Source organism: Triticum urartu, chromosome 6A, assembly GCF_056163025.1.
Source record: "Triticum urartu cultivar PI428250 chromosome 6A, HENAU_Tu73, whole genome shotgun sequence".
NCBI lineage: Eukaryota > Viridiplantae > Streptophyta > Magnoliopsida > Poales > Poaceae > Triticum > Triticum urartu.
The window spans coordinates 6,501,298-6,517,819 of NC_141878.1; the positions used below are offsets into that span (position 1 = coordinate 6,501,298).

The 16,522-nt window shown below is 48.1% G+C and overlaps 1 protein-coding gene and 1 pseudogene across 1 annotated transcript; both read left to right on the forward strand.

Annotated features, from left to right (window-relative positions):
• The first annotated feature begins 1,830 nt into the window (after positions 1 to 1,830).
• LOC147963047 (protein ENHANCED DISEASE RESISTANCE 2-like) lies at positions 1,831 to 5,394 on the forward strand. Its single transcript, XM_087526748.1, has 14 exons — positions 1,831 to 1,946; positions 2,021 to 2,116; positions 2,291 to 2,355; positions 2,448 to 2,519; positions 2,646 to 2,801; positions 2,899 to 3,125; positions 3,261 to 3,297; positions 3,408 to 3,553; positions 3,636 to 3,737; positions 3,893 to 3,937; positions 4,040 to 4,180; positions 4,275 to 4,370; positions 4,575 to 4,676; positions 4,777 to 5,394. Exons 1-14 carry the CDS (start codon positions 1,867 to 1,869, stop codon positions 4,990 to 4,992), a joined length of 1,581 nt encoding a protein of 526 aa, XP_087382874.1. The 5' UTR covers positions 1,831 to 1,866; the 3' UTR covers positions 4,993 to 5,394.
• A 7,682-nt stretch (positions 5,395 to 13,076) lies between these two features.
• Positions 13,077 to 15,043, forward strand: LOC147963048 (crocetin glucosyltransferase, chloroplastic pseudogene; annotated as a pseudogene).
• Positions 15,044 to 16,522: the final 1,479 nt, after the last annotated feature.

Here is a 16,522-nt window from a genome sequence, read left to right on the forward strand (position 1 = left end):
AGGCTGGAGTTTTTCTTGTTCCGACCACAAGAGAAGGCAAAGCTTTATTTCAATGAGCCACCCAAAAAGATAAGGCTTTTCACAAGCTTCAATGCCCGCAAGGGGACAGTGCACAAGTGGGACTGCGTGCGCCTTCATTGTCATCCGTTCTTGGTCTATACAATATATTTCTCTACCTATATTATTTCTCCCAATTATTTGCCCATCATTGGAAGTGTCCTCAAAGTTGTTAGAATTTACCCAATCCAAGAATAAAAAATAATGATCCGCTTGCACCTTCAGTCAATAATGTAGCCCTTCAATCAATAATGTAGACCTCTTTCTGGCCTGAACCAAAGTGCCTCTTTCTAGATGCTAACAAAATGACAATTTCCAAAGCATGATCGACCATTTCGTAAAGAAAACATGACCGACCATGATCTAGAAGCCTGCAAACTAGATCAAGCTCGCCAAATTGGAACTTGAAAAATTATGCAAAAGAAAGAAGACGCAAAGGGAACTCAGATCCGATTTGTATTTTGGGGCCATAGAATAAATCAATCAATTATCCAAATCATGTTATTCAAGGTACCAATTTAGAAGTTTCTTAACTCTATATCAAATAGCTCCTAATCTGAATACTACTATGTGATTTGTATCCCTCCTCTAACGTATATTTGGTTCTTTGAATCAATTTAACTATAACAGTTGCTTCAGTCAATCGGGAATTCAGTGCTTCGCTTCGTCGTTGTTCGTCGTCGGTTGTCGAAAATTACTCGGCGGTGCGGGCGATGTGGACTGGGACAAAATTTTGTGTCTAGAGCAAGGTTGATCTTTAAAACTAACCATATGCTTCATTTCTGCTTTATGTATTTTTGGGGTACGAGCACTTTTTCCCGTTGCAACGCATGGCCATGTTTACTAGCAGTAGCGGAGCTTGGGCTGATTTTGTGGAGGGGCAAATGGGCTGGAGGGGCAAGAAAAATGACTTTAGGCTGATTTTAACTGGGCATATGGGCTGAATACTAGGGGATATATGCTAGTTTTCTCATGGGCTGGGGGGCAATGTCCCAGGTTGCTCTCCACTAAGCTCCGCCATTGTTTACTAGTGTTCATATGAAATCCGCCGTGTTTGCATCCGGTTTGTATGAAAATCCAGACGTGTTTGCATGAATTTCGTTTGACTGTTCTGATAATAGTTAAAATGTATGTGGGCAGTGTTGGATGGCTGCCTCTCGCATCCGTGTCGACAGACTGGTCCTCCCCTGACAACGGACGGATGCGGGAGGAAATTTGGGGGTCATGGTTGGTGATGCCCTAAGGTATATTATTTCTTGTTTTTCGGACTTTGTTTACATTTTTTGGAGTTAAAAAACCAATTAACTCATTGTTCGGGGTCAAGTCTTGGCACCCTCATGTTCAATTTTATTGTTGTTGTATAATGTGTTAACATAGACTCAAGAACACATGTTTGATTTTTCAACCCAGTTTTTCCAAGCTCTTGTACTCCAATTTATTTATATTCACTAAATGTCTAATGCATAGAAAGTAATTTCTACAAAGAAATAGACAGGGGGGGTAAAAATACTAATATAAATGAGTAAATAATGTAGAAAATAACAGAGCATAAAAGGAAAAAAAAAAGAAATACTGTACAAAAGAAAAGGAACAAGATAAATAATAAGAAAACAGAAAAAGGAAGTGTTTGCCAAGTGCAATAAAAAGACATTTGGCAAAGAGGAAAGACAAGAAAAAGAAAAAAAATGCCATGGGAAAAAAGAAACTCAACAAAGAGAGTTGTTTGCTGAGTGCAAAAGAAAAAAGCACTCAGCAAAGAGTTCTTGCCCAGTGCAAAAAAAACACTCGGCAAGAAGCTGTAGCCGTGCTATGAGGGCTGTCGGGGTAGTGGAAGCAACATGTGAAGCTATTTTTGGTCTAGTGATGAGCATGGATGTGACAAGATATGAGTAAGAGTTTGGCATTTTAAGTCTCTGCTGTTCGAACTACTGACGTGGATACCGATGTTTGTTCTCCACTATAGGTGGGACTGTAGCTTTCGCTACGGAAGTTTAGTTGAAGAGGTTGATGGCCACACTGCAATAATCTATCACAAGTTGCAGCTCCACTGGTGTCCAATGTAACCACACCCTCACATGTTCACATGTTTTCACCATCTGTAAAATGCATTTTTGCATGTCACAAACATATAGCATTTTCTATCTCTTATCTGGATGTGTCATTAATACTGGTAGCATTTTGAATTGTCTGTCAGATTCTAGCTTATATTCTTTCCATCCTAAATAACATGCAGGCTAGTTTGGCCCAGGGATCTTTGTTATGTCCGCTACTGGCGGCGGAATGATGATGGAAGCTATGGTACATTCTTGAAATTCTCCATGTAGCTGTCACATTTCCTGCCTGCAGTGTCTTCTCATTTACAGTGTATTTTTGTTGTTACATATATGCAGTTGTTCTGTTTCGATCTGTCGACCATCCTAACTGTGGCCGGCAAAGAGGGTATGTGAGGGCTTTCATCGAAAGTAAGTCTCTTTCTGACCATCGGCCATCCTTCATTTCATTTACCTGGGAGGATGAGACTCTTCAAATAAACAAAATTAACTTGGGTTCATTTTTTTTTTCCTTTTCTGAACTTCATACTAGTTCAGGTGGTGGGTTCAAGATTACTCCTCTCAAGTGTCGCAACGGGCGGCCCCGTACCCAGGTCCAACACCTTATGCAGATAGATCTGAAAGGATGGTTCCTCAACTACTCCGCTTCCTTTCAGTACCATACATTGCTGCAAATACAGAACTGTGTTGCCGGTACTGCACGCGTGGTTTTTCCCTTATTATTGGGGAGCATATATAGTTCACCAATTCATTCTGATGCTTACAGCTTTAATTTTACACTTACTGCCAGGCCTGCGCGAGTACTTCTCACAGACAGATGAATGCCATATAGCTCCAAGGATTCCTGTGATGGAGAAAATGTTCGATCCATCGGCAGATCAGAAAAACCCGCCGCCTCGTGCAATCGACAAGATTAAACCCTTGGATAGAGACCAAAAAGATGGTAGAAACATGTCAATCATCGAGGAAGAATCCGATGAGGACGATGACTACCAAGTTCCTGAAGCTAACATAGAGGTTACATATCCTAGACCACACTGATAGTTTTTTTCTTCTTCTACCAATTGAGTATCTTAATTAAACCACACTATGAACAACTGTTTGAAGTGTTTTCACACTTCATAATAAACATTTCCGAAAATTAATGTACAGGATGACTCCAACAAATCTGACAACGACGCTAAGCCAGGTTTGATTACCGCTTCCTATCTGCGTGCTTGCATTATCATGTCTGCTGTCAAGTTCCCAGGGCAGATGCAATTTTTTTTTGCTCTAACGGCGATAGCTTTGCCATGGCAGAAGAACCTCCGGAAAAGATTGATTTATCATGCTTTTCGGGCGTCCTTCATCGTGACCCGGATGAGAAAACCCGCAACTGTTGGACCGTACCCGATAGCACCCTCTTTAAAGTTCGCAGCAAGAACTTCCCCACTGATAAATCAAAGGTCTAAATCTTCCATTTTATGCTTAATTAATTATGAAGAATATTAGATGAAGAGCTTCAACACACTCACATTCAATTTACAGATACCTGCAGCAAGTTATCTCATGGAGCTCGCGGCGATCAACTGGTTTAAGGACACGAAGCGTATGGATAATGTTGGCAGGCAGAGAGGTTGTGTTGCTCAGGTAAACAAGATAATTACCAGAAATTTTCTGAGAATACGCCCTCAGTTAAATTTCTCAACAAAAGCACTTTTGAATTCATGTTTGTTTCTCTCTGAAGTATAACAGAACCACTTTTGAATTCATTACTTTCTTTTCCACTGCTACCGGTTTTGTAGCTTGCTGCTGAGAAAGGGATGCACACATTTGTTGCCAACATACAAGTGAGTGACATTCTTAATAGATTTCTGTGTAACATATTATTCATGTGTTTGTAGACTTCTGTCAAACTTCTTTTTGGTGAAGTCATCAATTTCCTATTGCAGATTCCTGGATCGACCCATTACAGCATAGTGATGTATTTCGTCACAAATACCATGAAAAAGGGATCGTTGCTGCAACGTTTCTTTGACGGCGATGATGAATTCCGCAATAGCAGACTGAAGCTTATACCGGCCGTTCCGAAGGTCTGTTTTTTTCACAAAAATCGTGTAGTCTGCAACTAGTTTGTTGTATTCTTCATCTTCACTCTGACTCATCAAACAAACAAAAAATCTTCAGGGCTCTTGGATAGTGCGGCAAAGTGTCGGAAGCACCCCTTGTTTGCTGGGAAAGGCCGTCGACTGCAGCTACATACGCGCTCCGGGGTACTTGGAAGTAAGTCATATTATTTATTACGTGAAATCCTCCAAATGATGGGCCACCGATAGCTTTTTCCATATCGTGCTTACGGCATTACAATGACCAGTAGAGTTTTGGGTTCATGACATTTAACTACCGACAGAAGTTCATCATCATTATTGTTTTTTTTTCTCATTTTTGGCGAGACAATGCATCTTAACGGATAGGTTGTTTCTGCAGGTGGATGTTGACATCGGTTCTTCTGCGGTAGCCAATGGGGTTCTGGGGCTGGTGTTTGGTGTTGTCACAACATTGGTAGTTGACATGGCCTTCCTAATACAGGTAGGAACCCCAAATGCCAATGTTGAAGCATGGGTATATTTAAGAAAATAAAATCTAGTCTTATCTTATCAATATACACATTATACTTTGCCGGATACAGGCGAACACGTACGAGGAGCTCCCGGAGCAGGTGATCGGCGCGGCGCGGCTGGCTCACGTCGAACCGGCGGCAGCAATAGTTCCTGACCTTGATAATACCAGCAGCGACAATAAAGATAGCAACAACGACGACAACAGCAGCAACAACAACAACAACGGCAGCAGCAACAACAACGCGACTTCCCCGGAGGACGATTCGTCCAAGAAAACCAACTGATTCCGCCGGGCGTGCGTGCAGATTAATTTGTTGATTCTTTTTCGTTTCTTCTTTCCTCTTCCATTAGTCACTTGAGCACTGCACCAACTTGCAGCCTGGTCTTGAGTTCAGAACCTGAGACAGTGTTAATTTTCTTCATCGTTTTATTCGTTACAATTCAAATTTTCTTTTCAACTTCATTTTTGGTGTCTGGAAGCACTTTGATGTAAATTACGCGCGCGCAGAATCCAGATCGATATACGCGCTCGCTTCCTCACACTATTACAAGGTATGTATTTGTTAATATATGTATGATCCAATAGGTGACATTCAGGTTAAATTGCTACATACTATAGACTGCAGAGTATATCATATATATGTATACATTGCTCTGTTTCAAAGCAAAGGAACCTTTTTGTTTGTTTTCTGAGCTTAATTAACAATGTAATGTCCATGTCCATATGCTATGGCTTATAAACCGGACCGGCGTAGCCATCATAATCCTCTAGACTAGACCGTTGAGCCCTAAGAATCATTATCAGTCTATCACAAGCATGAATTTTACGAGTGTTAGAAATAGAGATAGAACTACCTATTGTAATCTCAACAAACTCTATCCTCTCTCTCTCACGTAGCTTATCTCCTCTTCTCTGTAACAACCGAATCTAGATCGATCGGTATTGCCTTGTAAGCCACGACAGGGGCTGTCCTGTCTCATATCAATATAAACCAACGCGGCTCCTCATTGAGGAGTAGGAACGCTTCCATCTAACATGGTATACAGAGCCATCCTCTTCCCATCAATCTAGCTAGAAGCCTTCTTCCCGATCACCCTCGCCATTGCCATGTCGTCCTCATCCACCGTCACCCTCAACCTTGGAGCCCTACCATCCGAGAAACTTACCAAAACCAACTACATCCTATGGAAGGCACAGGTCATGTTGGGCCTGCGAGGAGCGCAGGTCACCGGCCTCCTGAACGGGTCAGATGTCGCACCACCGAAGACGGTGCAGCGAGAGCAGACGAACAAAACCATCACCACGGAGCCCAATCCGCTGTATGCACGGTGGATATCAAAGGATCAACAGGTTCTGAGTCATCTTCTGAACTCTCTGTCAATGGAGATCCTCGCCCAAGTTGCGAGCAAGGAGACAACCTTTGATCTCTGGACTGCCATCACCACCTTGTTCTCATCGCAGTCCCAGTCTCGCATCACCAATCTGCGGATTGCAATCACCAACACGAAGAAGGGTTCCATGTCCAGCAGCGCCTACATCTCCAAGATGAAGAATCTGGGGGACGAGCTCGCAGCGGCAGGACGCCCCGTCTCGGATCCAGAGACGGTGGATTATGTCCTCGCCGGCCTTGACAGAGACTATGATCCTGTTGTGGCAGCTATTGGCGCAATCAAGAATCAAATCACAGTTGACGACCTATTCGCTCAGATCGCGGCATTCGACTAGCGAGTCGAGATGCTCGGCGATGGCCCTGGTGGGGGTTTCAAAACCTCTGCAAACTTGGCCTACAGGGGGCGTGGGCGCGGCTACAGCAGGGGCCGCGGGCACAGCAGCAGCAGGGGGCGCGGCCGAGGCAGGCGTCCTTGCCCGACTCCATCCGGTGGCCACGGCGGCGGCAGAGGTGGCTGCGGTCGTCCACAACAACAACGGCAGCAGCAGGAACATGATTATCCAGAGTGTCAAATCTGCTACAAATATCACCCAGGAGGGGCTCGTGATTGCTGGCACAGGTATGATGAAGATGAACCCGAGGAGAAGAGTGCAAACATGGTGACCAACTCCTATGGCGTTGACACGAACTGGTATGCAGACACCGGTGCTTCACATCACATTACCGGCGAGCTGGACAAGTTGACGTTCAAGGAGAAGTACCATGGACATGATCAAGTGCACACCGCGAGCGGTTCTGGTATGAAAGTTGCTCACATTGGTCATTCAATCGTTAAAACCCCTAAAAAAACCTTGCATCTAAACAAAGTTCTTCATGTTCCTGAAGCCTCACAAAATCTTCTCTCTGTTCATCGATTTACTTTAGATAATCGTGTCCTCATTGAATTCTACCCTTATTTGTTTTTGGTAAAGGACTTGGACACGAGGTGAATCCTGCTTAGGGGCAAGTGCGTGGGAGGTCTCTACCCACTTATATCTTCGTCATCATCATCGAATAAACAAGCGTTTGTCGCTGTCAAGCCTTCATCATCCAAGTGGCATAGTAGATTAGGTCATCCTTCATCAGTCATTATTAAATTTGTTCTTAGCAAGAATAAACTTCCCTTCTCTCATGAGATTAGTGAGTCGATTTGTGATCCGTGTCAACAGGCTAAAAGCCATCAACTTCCATACCCTGTATCTACTAGCATATCTACTGCACCCTTACAACTAGTTTTCTCAGATGTTTGGGGGCCAGCTCCTACTTCGGTCGGTAGATACTCATACTATGTAAGCTTTATTGATGATTATAGCAAGTTTACATGGATCTATCTTCTTAAGAAACGGTCTGAAGTGTTTCAAGTTTTCACAAACTTTAAAAATCTTGTTGAAAGAAAACTAGACACTAAGATCATTGCCATGCAAACCGACTGGGGAGGTGAATACAGGAAACTAAATTCCTTCTTCCAGCAACTTGGTATTTCTCATCATGTTGCATGTCCACATGCGCACCAGCAGAATGGTTCTGCAGAAAGAAAACATCGTCATGTTGTTGAAGTAGGCCTAGCTCTACTCGCAAATGCGTCTATGCCACTAAAATTCTGGGATGAAGCATTCTTAACTGCCACATATCTCATCAACTTGCTCCCTAGCAAAGTCATCAAATTTGAGACCCCTATCACACGTCTCTTTGGCACTAATCCAGATTACAAGTCTCTGCGTGTCTTTGGTTGTGCATGCTGGCCTAACCTACGGCCATACAACTCGCGCAAGCTTGCTTTCCGTTCCAAACGGTGTGTTTTCTTGGGGTATAGTCCCATTCACAAAGGAGTAAAATGCCTAGATGTCTCTACTGGTAGAGTTTATATATCCCGTGATGTTGTTTTTGATGAGTCTATTTTCCCCTTTGCATCTCTTCATCCTAACGCTGGAGCCATTCTTAAGAAATAAATCCTTCTTCTTCCCCCAAACCTTCGGAATTTTGAGCAAGGGGGCGACGGTTGTACTGACCAATATGACACTTCGATCAGTTCTAGTGGTGCATCTATTCCTGTGCAGGGTCATGGAGAAAACACAGGAGAAAATGGTGCTCAAAATGATCAAGATTTGGCAAAAAATGGTCCCATATTGCATGTGCTGGAGGGAGAAGAGGCAGGCGCAGACTACGAGGTTGATCCGGAGCAACCTGCGACACCGCAGCGTCAGGCGTCCTTGGATCGCGCGCAGCGATCAACCCTGGATCGCGCGCCCACCAGAGGCCAGTGCCAGCACGCCACGTCGCCAGGCAGTGGGCCGGCTCAGCGACCCACGTGCGGGTGGCCCACCACGATCGGTCTCCAGCCTGAGACGGTCGGCCCGGGATCTCGCACGATCGGCTCGGGATTGCGGCTGCCCACGCGTGCAGATCAGGCGACAGCGACACCCATGGGATCTTCTGCATCGCGCGGGGCTGCGGCACCAGAGTCCAGCGCGAACACACCAGAGGCTACAGAATCAGGGTCCGGATCAGCTACGCAAAGTGGATCCAGAGAATCTGCATCATCTGGATCTTCTGTGGCGCGGTCATCTGCTCAGCAGCCGGTGCCAGCCTCGCGTGTCACAACCCGTCTTCAAAAAGGTATAAAAAATCCACAAATTAGAACAGATGGTACTATACGCTATGGCATGTTATGTGTTGCAGGAGAGCCAACTAGATTGGAAGATGCACTTGGAGATTCAAGGTGGAAAAATGCAATGGATGAAGAGTACTCTGCACTCATGAAAAATAAAACATGGCACCTTATACCTGAGCAGCGAGGTAAAAATGTTATTGACTGTAAGTGGGTATATAGAATCAAGAAAAAGGCAGATGGTTCGATTGACAGGTACAAGGCACGTCTAGTCGCAAAAGGTTATGGGCTGGATTATGAGGACACATTTAGTCCCGTTGTTAAAGTTGCAACCATTAGGCTTGTGTTAGCTATTGCTGTTTTCAGGGGATGGAGCTTGAGACAGCTAGACGTTCAAAACGCGTTTTTGCATGGTGTTCTGGAAGAGGAGGTTTACATGCGACAACCACCTGGGTATGAAAACAAGAAAACACCCCACTATGTGTGTAAGCTTGATAAGGCCCTTTATGGCCTAAAACAGGCACCAAGAGCGTGGTATTCAAGGCTAAGCTCTCAGCTAAGGTGTCTTGGTTTTGTTGCATCTAAAGCTGACACATCACTCTTCATCTACAATAAGGAAACCACAGTCATATTTGTTTTGATATATGTTGATGATATTATAGTTGCCAGTTCTTTATCAAGTGCTACTAATGCTCTACTTCATGATTTAAGTTCAGAGTTTGCCTTGAAAGATCTTGGTGATCTACACTTCTTCCTGGGCATTGAGGTAAAGAAGATTCCAGATGGCATAGTAATGAATCAGGAAAAATATGCTACTGAGCTTCTGACCCGCATGAGGATGAAGGATTGTAAGCCTTCACCTACACCATTGTCCTCTTCAGAAAAATTGTCAGCTTTGGAAGGGGAGCCTCTAAAGGAAGAAGAGATCACAAGGTACAGGAGTGCTGTGGGTGCCTTACAGTACTTAACACTGACAAGACCAGATATATCATTTGCTGTTAACAAGGTTTGTCAGTATCTACATGCACCTACTACTGTACACTGGACAACTGTTAAAAGAATTGTACGGTATATAAAATACACTGTAAGCCTAGGACTCCAGTTTAAACGATCCAGCTCCACTTTTGTTAGTGCCTTTTCTGATACTGATTGGGCAGGATGCAGTGATGACAGGAGGTCAACTGGAGGATTTGCAATATTCTTTGGTCCTAATCTTATTTCTTGGAATGCCAGGAAACAGGCTACAGTGTCAAGATCAAGTACAGAGGCTAAATATAAGTCACTAGCCAATGCAACTGCTGAGATCATTTGGTTGGAATCATTACTTAATGAGTTGGGTGTTAAGCAACGCCGCATTTCCTGTTTATGGTGTGATAATTTGGGAGCCACCTATCTCTCTGCTAACCCAGTGTTCCATGGAAGAACTAAACACATTGAAGTTGATTTCCATTTTGTGAGAGAAAGGGTTGCAGAAAAGAAATTGGACATCAGGTTTATTCCCTCCAAAGATCAGGTGGCAGATGGCTTCACCAAGGCATTGTCAATTAAACCATTTGAGGAGTTCAAGAGGAATCTTAATATAGGATAGTTGAGATTAAGGAAGGGTGTTAGAAATAGAGATAGAACTACCTATTGTAATCTCAACAAACTCTATCCTCTCTCTCTCCCGTAGCTTATCTCCTCTTCTCTGTAACAACCGAATCTAGATCGATCGGTATTGCCTTGTAAGCCACGACAGGGGCTGTCCTGTCTCATATCAATATAAACCAACGCGGCTCCTCATTGAGGAGTAGGAACGCTTCCATCTAACAATGAGTACGAAAATAGTAAATGTAAATACATAGGATTTTACTAATTTGATGCGAGGGCTTTAACTAGGATTTTACTATTTTGTCAATTTCATGAAAACCTTTTCAATTTGTGAACAATTATTGAATTATTTTAAATAAAGGATTTGTTTTTCAAATTGGTGGACCTTTTCACATCCGTGAAGATTTTTCAAATTCTTGAACATTTTTTAAATTTCATAAACATTTTTCATATTCATGAATCTTTTTTAAATTTGTAAAACTTTCAAAATCATGAACATTATTTTAATTTGTGAACACCTTCTGAAATTCATAGTCTTTTTTCCAATTTTGTGAAAAAAAATCATATTTGTTATTTTTTTTTCAAATTCACGAACCTTTTCAAATCCATAAATTTTATTTCATTTGTTTAATTTTTTTCAAATTCAAGGACACTTTCGAATACATGAACGCTTTTTCAATTTGAGAAAACCTTTTCAAATCCATAAACATCTTTTCATTTTATAATTTTTTTTTCAAATTCATGGACACTTTCAAATACGATGAACAATTTTTTCAATTTGAGAACACCTTTTCAAATTTGCGAATATTTTTTTCCATTTCATGAACATTTTTTAAAAATTTGAACATGTTCTGTGAATTCTTTGTCAAATTCATGAATAATCCAGGTTTATCTTTTTCCATATTGCTTAGTCGCTCAATCTGCATACATCACAGGATAGATCCAATGATTTAGGAGTTAATTAAGAAATATGAACTTTTTTCCTGTCTTCAAGATATGTCGGCCATAAGTAAGTACTCCCTGCGTAAACTAATATAAAAACATTCCTCCGTAAACTAATGTAAGAGCGTTTAGATTACTACATAGAGTATAGGGAAATGTTTACACTCGACGCGCCGGCCGAACTTTGGGCCGGACGCGCGCGGGGCGTTCGATCATGGGGGCATCATGTGGCCAGAAGGGAGCGCGACCCCACCTTATCCCTTTGTTTTTTTTACGTTGACTTTGGCTACTCGACGCACTCCCATCCTCTTACTCCCCGCGTGCTTCCCCGTCAACCGTTGTTATCCCCGCCGTTCCCCTGCCCGACTAGACACCGGCGAGCTGCTACCACACATGGCCGGAGTGCGAACTGGAGTGCTCGCCGGCGAGCTGCTACCACACATGGTCGGAGTACGAACTGGAGTGCTCGCCGGCGAGCTGCTACCACACAAGGCCGGAGTACGATCGAACTGGAGTGCCCGCGGCAAGATGCTACCCCGCACACGGCGTGCAAACCATAGCTGGCAAGGCAAAGCTGGAAGGTAACACTGGTGGCTTCGTATGAGGACGCCACACCAACGTTTCAACCGGCATCGTTATTTGCTGGAACCAGTGTCTTTTTTTGCTGGAACTAGACACATTTTTTGCTACCATCTTTTTTGATTTGCTAGACCAGACCAAGGTTTGCTATCACCGTATTTCAATTTTGCTGGAAGCAGCCTAGTTTTTTGCTACAACTGTCTTCTGGTTTTGCAAAGTCCGCCATTTTGGCGACCGGTGACAGCAACTTCGGCCATTTTTGCTACAACAGTTTCAAATTTTTGCTACCATCATCTTTGTGTTTTGCTACATCCATTCATGAGGCCATGGTGCATTTTTACGACTGAGATGTGACCGGCGACGACGACCTCCCCCTGAAAGCTACAACCAGCTGAGCCAGAAGCTGCAACCGTCATCTCTTTTTGCTACTACCGGCGACGGATTTGCTACATTCATCACTGCGGGTCCGCGACCTACTAGGGTAGTGACTTTTTTGTTGCAACCATCCTAAGATTTTGCTACTACCGGCGGGATTTTTGCTACATCCATTATATGTGGGGAAGATCGTGACCTGCGACGGCAACGGCGGCGGATTGGTGCAAACGGACATGGAAAAAAGCTTCAACCGGCCTAGTATAAGTTACAACTGATGGAGAAAAAAGCTTCAACAGACATGACAGAAAAGGTTCAACCCTCATGGAAAAGCTGGAAGCAGGTACGAAAAAAGCTTCAAGCGACCATGAAAAAAGCTTCAAGCTAGAGCCAGCAATGGCTATGACGGCAAGGCTACGATGGGTTGACGGCGAGGTTGCAGGCTGCAATGGCGAGGCTGCTACCAAACGACAGCGGGGGGTGCGACCACGGAGCAACGCCATGTTGCAACCAATGACGACGAGGACCGCAAAACACCCACGAGATGCAGCTTCAACGGCGGCGGCGTGGTTGCCAGCATGTCGACGGCAAGGCGAGCGAGGAGCGGCGTCCTTCGCGGGAGGATAGACACGGGAGATGGGAGTTTTTTCGCGAGGGCCGGGTAAGAGAAAGAGGCGCCATGGTGGAGGATGTGTTTGCGTCGAGCGCAGCCTATACGCGAGGAAGGAGGAGGCTTTGACCTCCACGCAAGGGAGAAGATGCAATCTGGACAGTTATTATTGAGTAAATCGAGCGACTGGGGCTTGACCGGCCGAAACTTTCGACCCGTGCACCGGCGCCCAGTACTGACCTAGAGTATATGACAAACGAAGCGAATGTCCACCTCCACATCGCTCACTCGCCGCAACCTAACCCACCAAGGAGCCACACACACAGCACATCGACAACAAGAGCGCACGCACGCAGCAATGGCGTCTGTTGTGGAGCGCGCGTCGCCGGCGCAGCACTTTCTGGTGGTGACGTACGCGGGGCAAGGCCACATCAACCCGGCGCGCCACCTCGCGCTGTGCCTGCTCCGCGCCGCGCCCGGCGCCCGCGTCACCTTCTCAACCGCCGTCTCCGCCTGCCGCAAGATGTTCCCAGACCACGCGGACGCGGCGGCGGTGGACCATGTCGACGGCGCCGGCGTCCGCTACGTGCCCTACTCCGACGGCTTCGACGGCGGCTTCGATGGCGTCAGCACGGACTACATCTCCAGCCTCAAGGTCGTGGGGGCCCGCACGCTGGACGGCGTGCTCGCGCGCCTCCGCGACGCCGGCACCCCCGTCACGCGGCTCGTGTACACGCAGGTCCTCTCCTGGGCCGCCGACGTCGCGCGCGCGCACGGCGTGCCCGCCGTGCTCTACTGGATCCAGCCGGCCACCGTGCTCGCCGCCTACCTCCACTTCCTGCGCGGCACCGACGGCCTCGACCAGGCCGTCGCCGCCGCGGCGAGCGACCCGTGGGCGGGCATTCGCGTCCGGGGGCTCCCGCCGATGCGCGTGCGCGACCTGCCGTCCTTCTTCGCCATCGCCTCCGACGACCACCCCTACGCCTTCGTGCTCCAGGTGATCCGCGAGCTCCTTGACGTGCTGGGCCGCGAGGACACGCCCACCGTGCTCGCCAACACGTTCCACGCCATGGAGCCCGACGCGGTGGCGACGCTGCGCCACAGCGGCATCCACGTCGTCCCCGTCGGCCCCGTGCTCTCCTTCCTGGACGCCACGGCGGCGTCGGCCAACAACAACAGCAACGACCTGTTCGAGCTGGACGGCAAGGGGTACATGGAGTGGCTGGACGCGCACGCAGCGGGGTCGGTGGTGTACATCTCCTTCGGGAGCTCGTCGACGATGAGCAGGCGGCAGATCACGGAGGTGGCGCGCGGCATGGCGGAGAGCGGCCGGCCGTTCCTGTGGGTGCTGAGGAAGGACAACCGCAGCGAGGTCGACGGCGACAGCGACGAGCTGTGCGCCGGCGGTGGCATGGTGGTGGAGTGGTGCGACCAGGGGAAGGTGCTGTCGCACCCGGCGGTGGGGTGCTTCGTCACGCACTGCGGGTGGAACTCGACGCTGGAGAGCGTTGCGTGCGGCGTGCCGGTCGTCGGAGTGCCGCAGTGGACGGACCAGGGCACCAACGCGTGGCTGGTGGAGCGGCAGCTCGGCACCGGGATAAGGGCCGCCGTCAGCGACAAGGACGGCGTGCTGGAGGCCGGCGAGCTGCGGAGGTGCATCAGCTTCGCCACATCGGATGTTGTGCGCGCCAAGGCGGAGCTGTGGAGGGAGAAGGCGCGCGCGGCCGCGGCCGTGGGCGGCTCGTCCGAGAGGAACCTCAGGGAGTTCGCCCTCGCCGGCAACTAGCCAGCCGGCAGGCCACCTTGCATGCACGCCATGGTCCTGCAAGTCCACAGCATATAGCATGACCAACGCTGCTACACAGCCGACACATTGTGGACGATTTGGAGACGATGCAGCGCATCAAGCCATCCATGCAATTAGCAAAAGTGAGCATCTCACCGTCCACTCCTCCCGTCGTCCAAAGTTCGGCCGACGGCCGGCGACTGTCGTCCGTACAGCAATTTCGATAGCATCACGACGTGCATACGAGACGACTCGGTACAGCAAATAGCGAATGTTTTGGTTACCGCCCGAAATTACTCCGTACTACGTTGATGTCGTAAATAATTTGATTCGACGTTGCATCTGTTAGTATGCTATAATAGTAGTGCTAACATGCTACTAACATATATTAATTCAAAGCCGGACTGTTTTGATTCGACGTTGCATCTGTTAATTCAAAGCCGGACTCGTCGTGAGCCTGGGAGCAGAAAAGGCTCACGATTACAGCATCAACCCACTTACAGGAGCAGAAAAAACAGCTAAGAGATACATGGTGCTCTGCAACATCTAGCTAGCTTCACGCAACCTACAAGTAAAGATGAAGAAAAACTAAAGCCCGGGAGCAGCTTGAAGAGAGTGAAGCCCTCCATCAATCGCAATCCGTCGCTCAGTGACACCAGGGAGGCCTTGAGGAGACACAACTTGCAGATTGGAAGAAACGCGTTGTCAGCTCCATGGGCTGCGGCCAAAACGGATACACCCTTCTCCATCTCCGAAAGGGGCTCCCTACCCCCTCGCCTGGCTCGAGGCGCCGATCCGTCGGAAGATGCAAACGCTCTCCCTAGAGCTAGGATGATTAACCGCCACCGAAGCCACCGGGAAGACCAAACCAGAGCACCGCCAACATGCAGCGCCGGGCTCAACAAGGAGAACCTTGGCACTGAGAGGAACTGCACACGAGGAGAAGCAACTGCACGGCGCGAGACTGTTGATGACAAAGCTGCAATGAAGGAAGCCTAAACGCAGCCTCCAACCACGTAGCCGCCGAATGCCTACCAACGGAGCAGACTCGCCATCGCCCCAAAACTCACCAAAGGCGGCACCTTCATGAAGGAGACGGCGCCACGGGCGTCGCTGTCGCCCAATCTAGATGGATTTTGGCTTTCGCCCGGAAACGAGCAGGGGAGAAAGGCAAAAGGGGGAGGGAAGTACCAAAACGGCGCCTACATGTAGGGGACGGCGCCCGCGGGCGTCGCCGCTGTCGTGGCCGGCTGAGTCGGCCTGGATTTCTCCGGGCACTACACCGCCCCCAGCCCCAGCTTCAAACACGGCGCCATCAGCCAGGGACGACCGAAGACCGGATCTGAAAGGGGATCTGAGCGTTGGAGGCGAAGGCGTCAGATCCAGACGGGGGCCCCCGCAGCCCGGCGTCCAGCAGCCTCCACCCGCCGCCACCTTGCCGCCCGAGCGGCCAAGGCAGCCGGCCAGCACCCGCGGCCGCCGCTGGCTGAGAACGGCGTCGCGCCACCACCCGAGGCCGCCGCCTCGGCTCCAGAGCCCCCCGCGCGCGACGGAGCAGGCAAATCCTCGCCGCCACCTTCCTCGGTGGCCGCGCGGCTTGCCGGCGACCCCCTCCGGTGGTGACGAGGTAGAGGGGAAGGGGAGGGGGCCCGGCGGCGGCTAGGATTGGCGCCGCCCGAGTCGCCCCTGCGGGAGCGACGCGGGGGCCGGGGTGGGACTCCCTATGGCCACTTTCACGCACATCGTTTCCACTAAACACCCTACTAACACATCGAAATATCGAATGGCATTCACATCTTGTAGGGATCTCTGAGGTGGTGTAAGCACTAGTTTGGCAGTTCTATAATTACCCTAATGTAGTATTGTTTGGAAATTGCAGTGCCGTTTCTCGGAATGG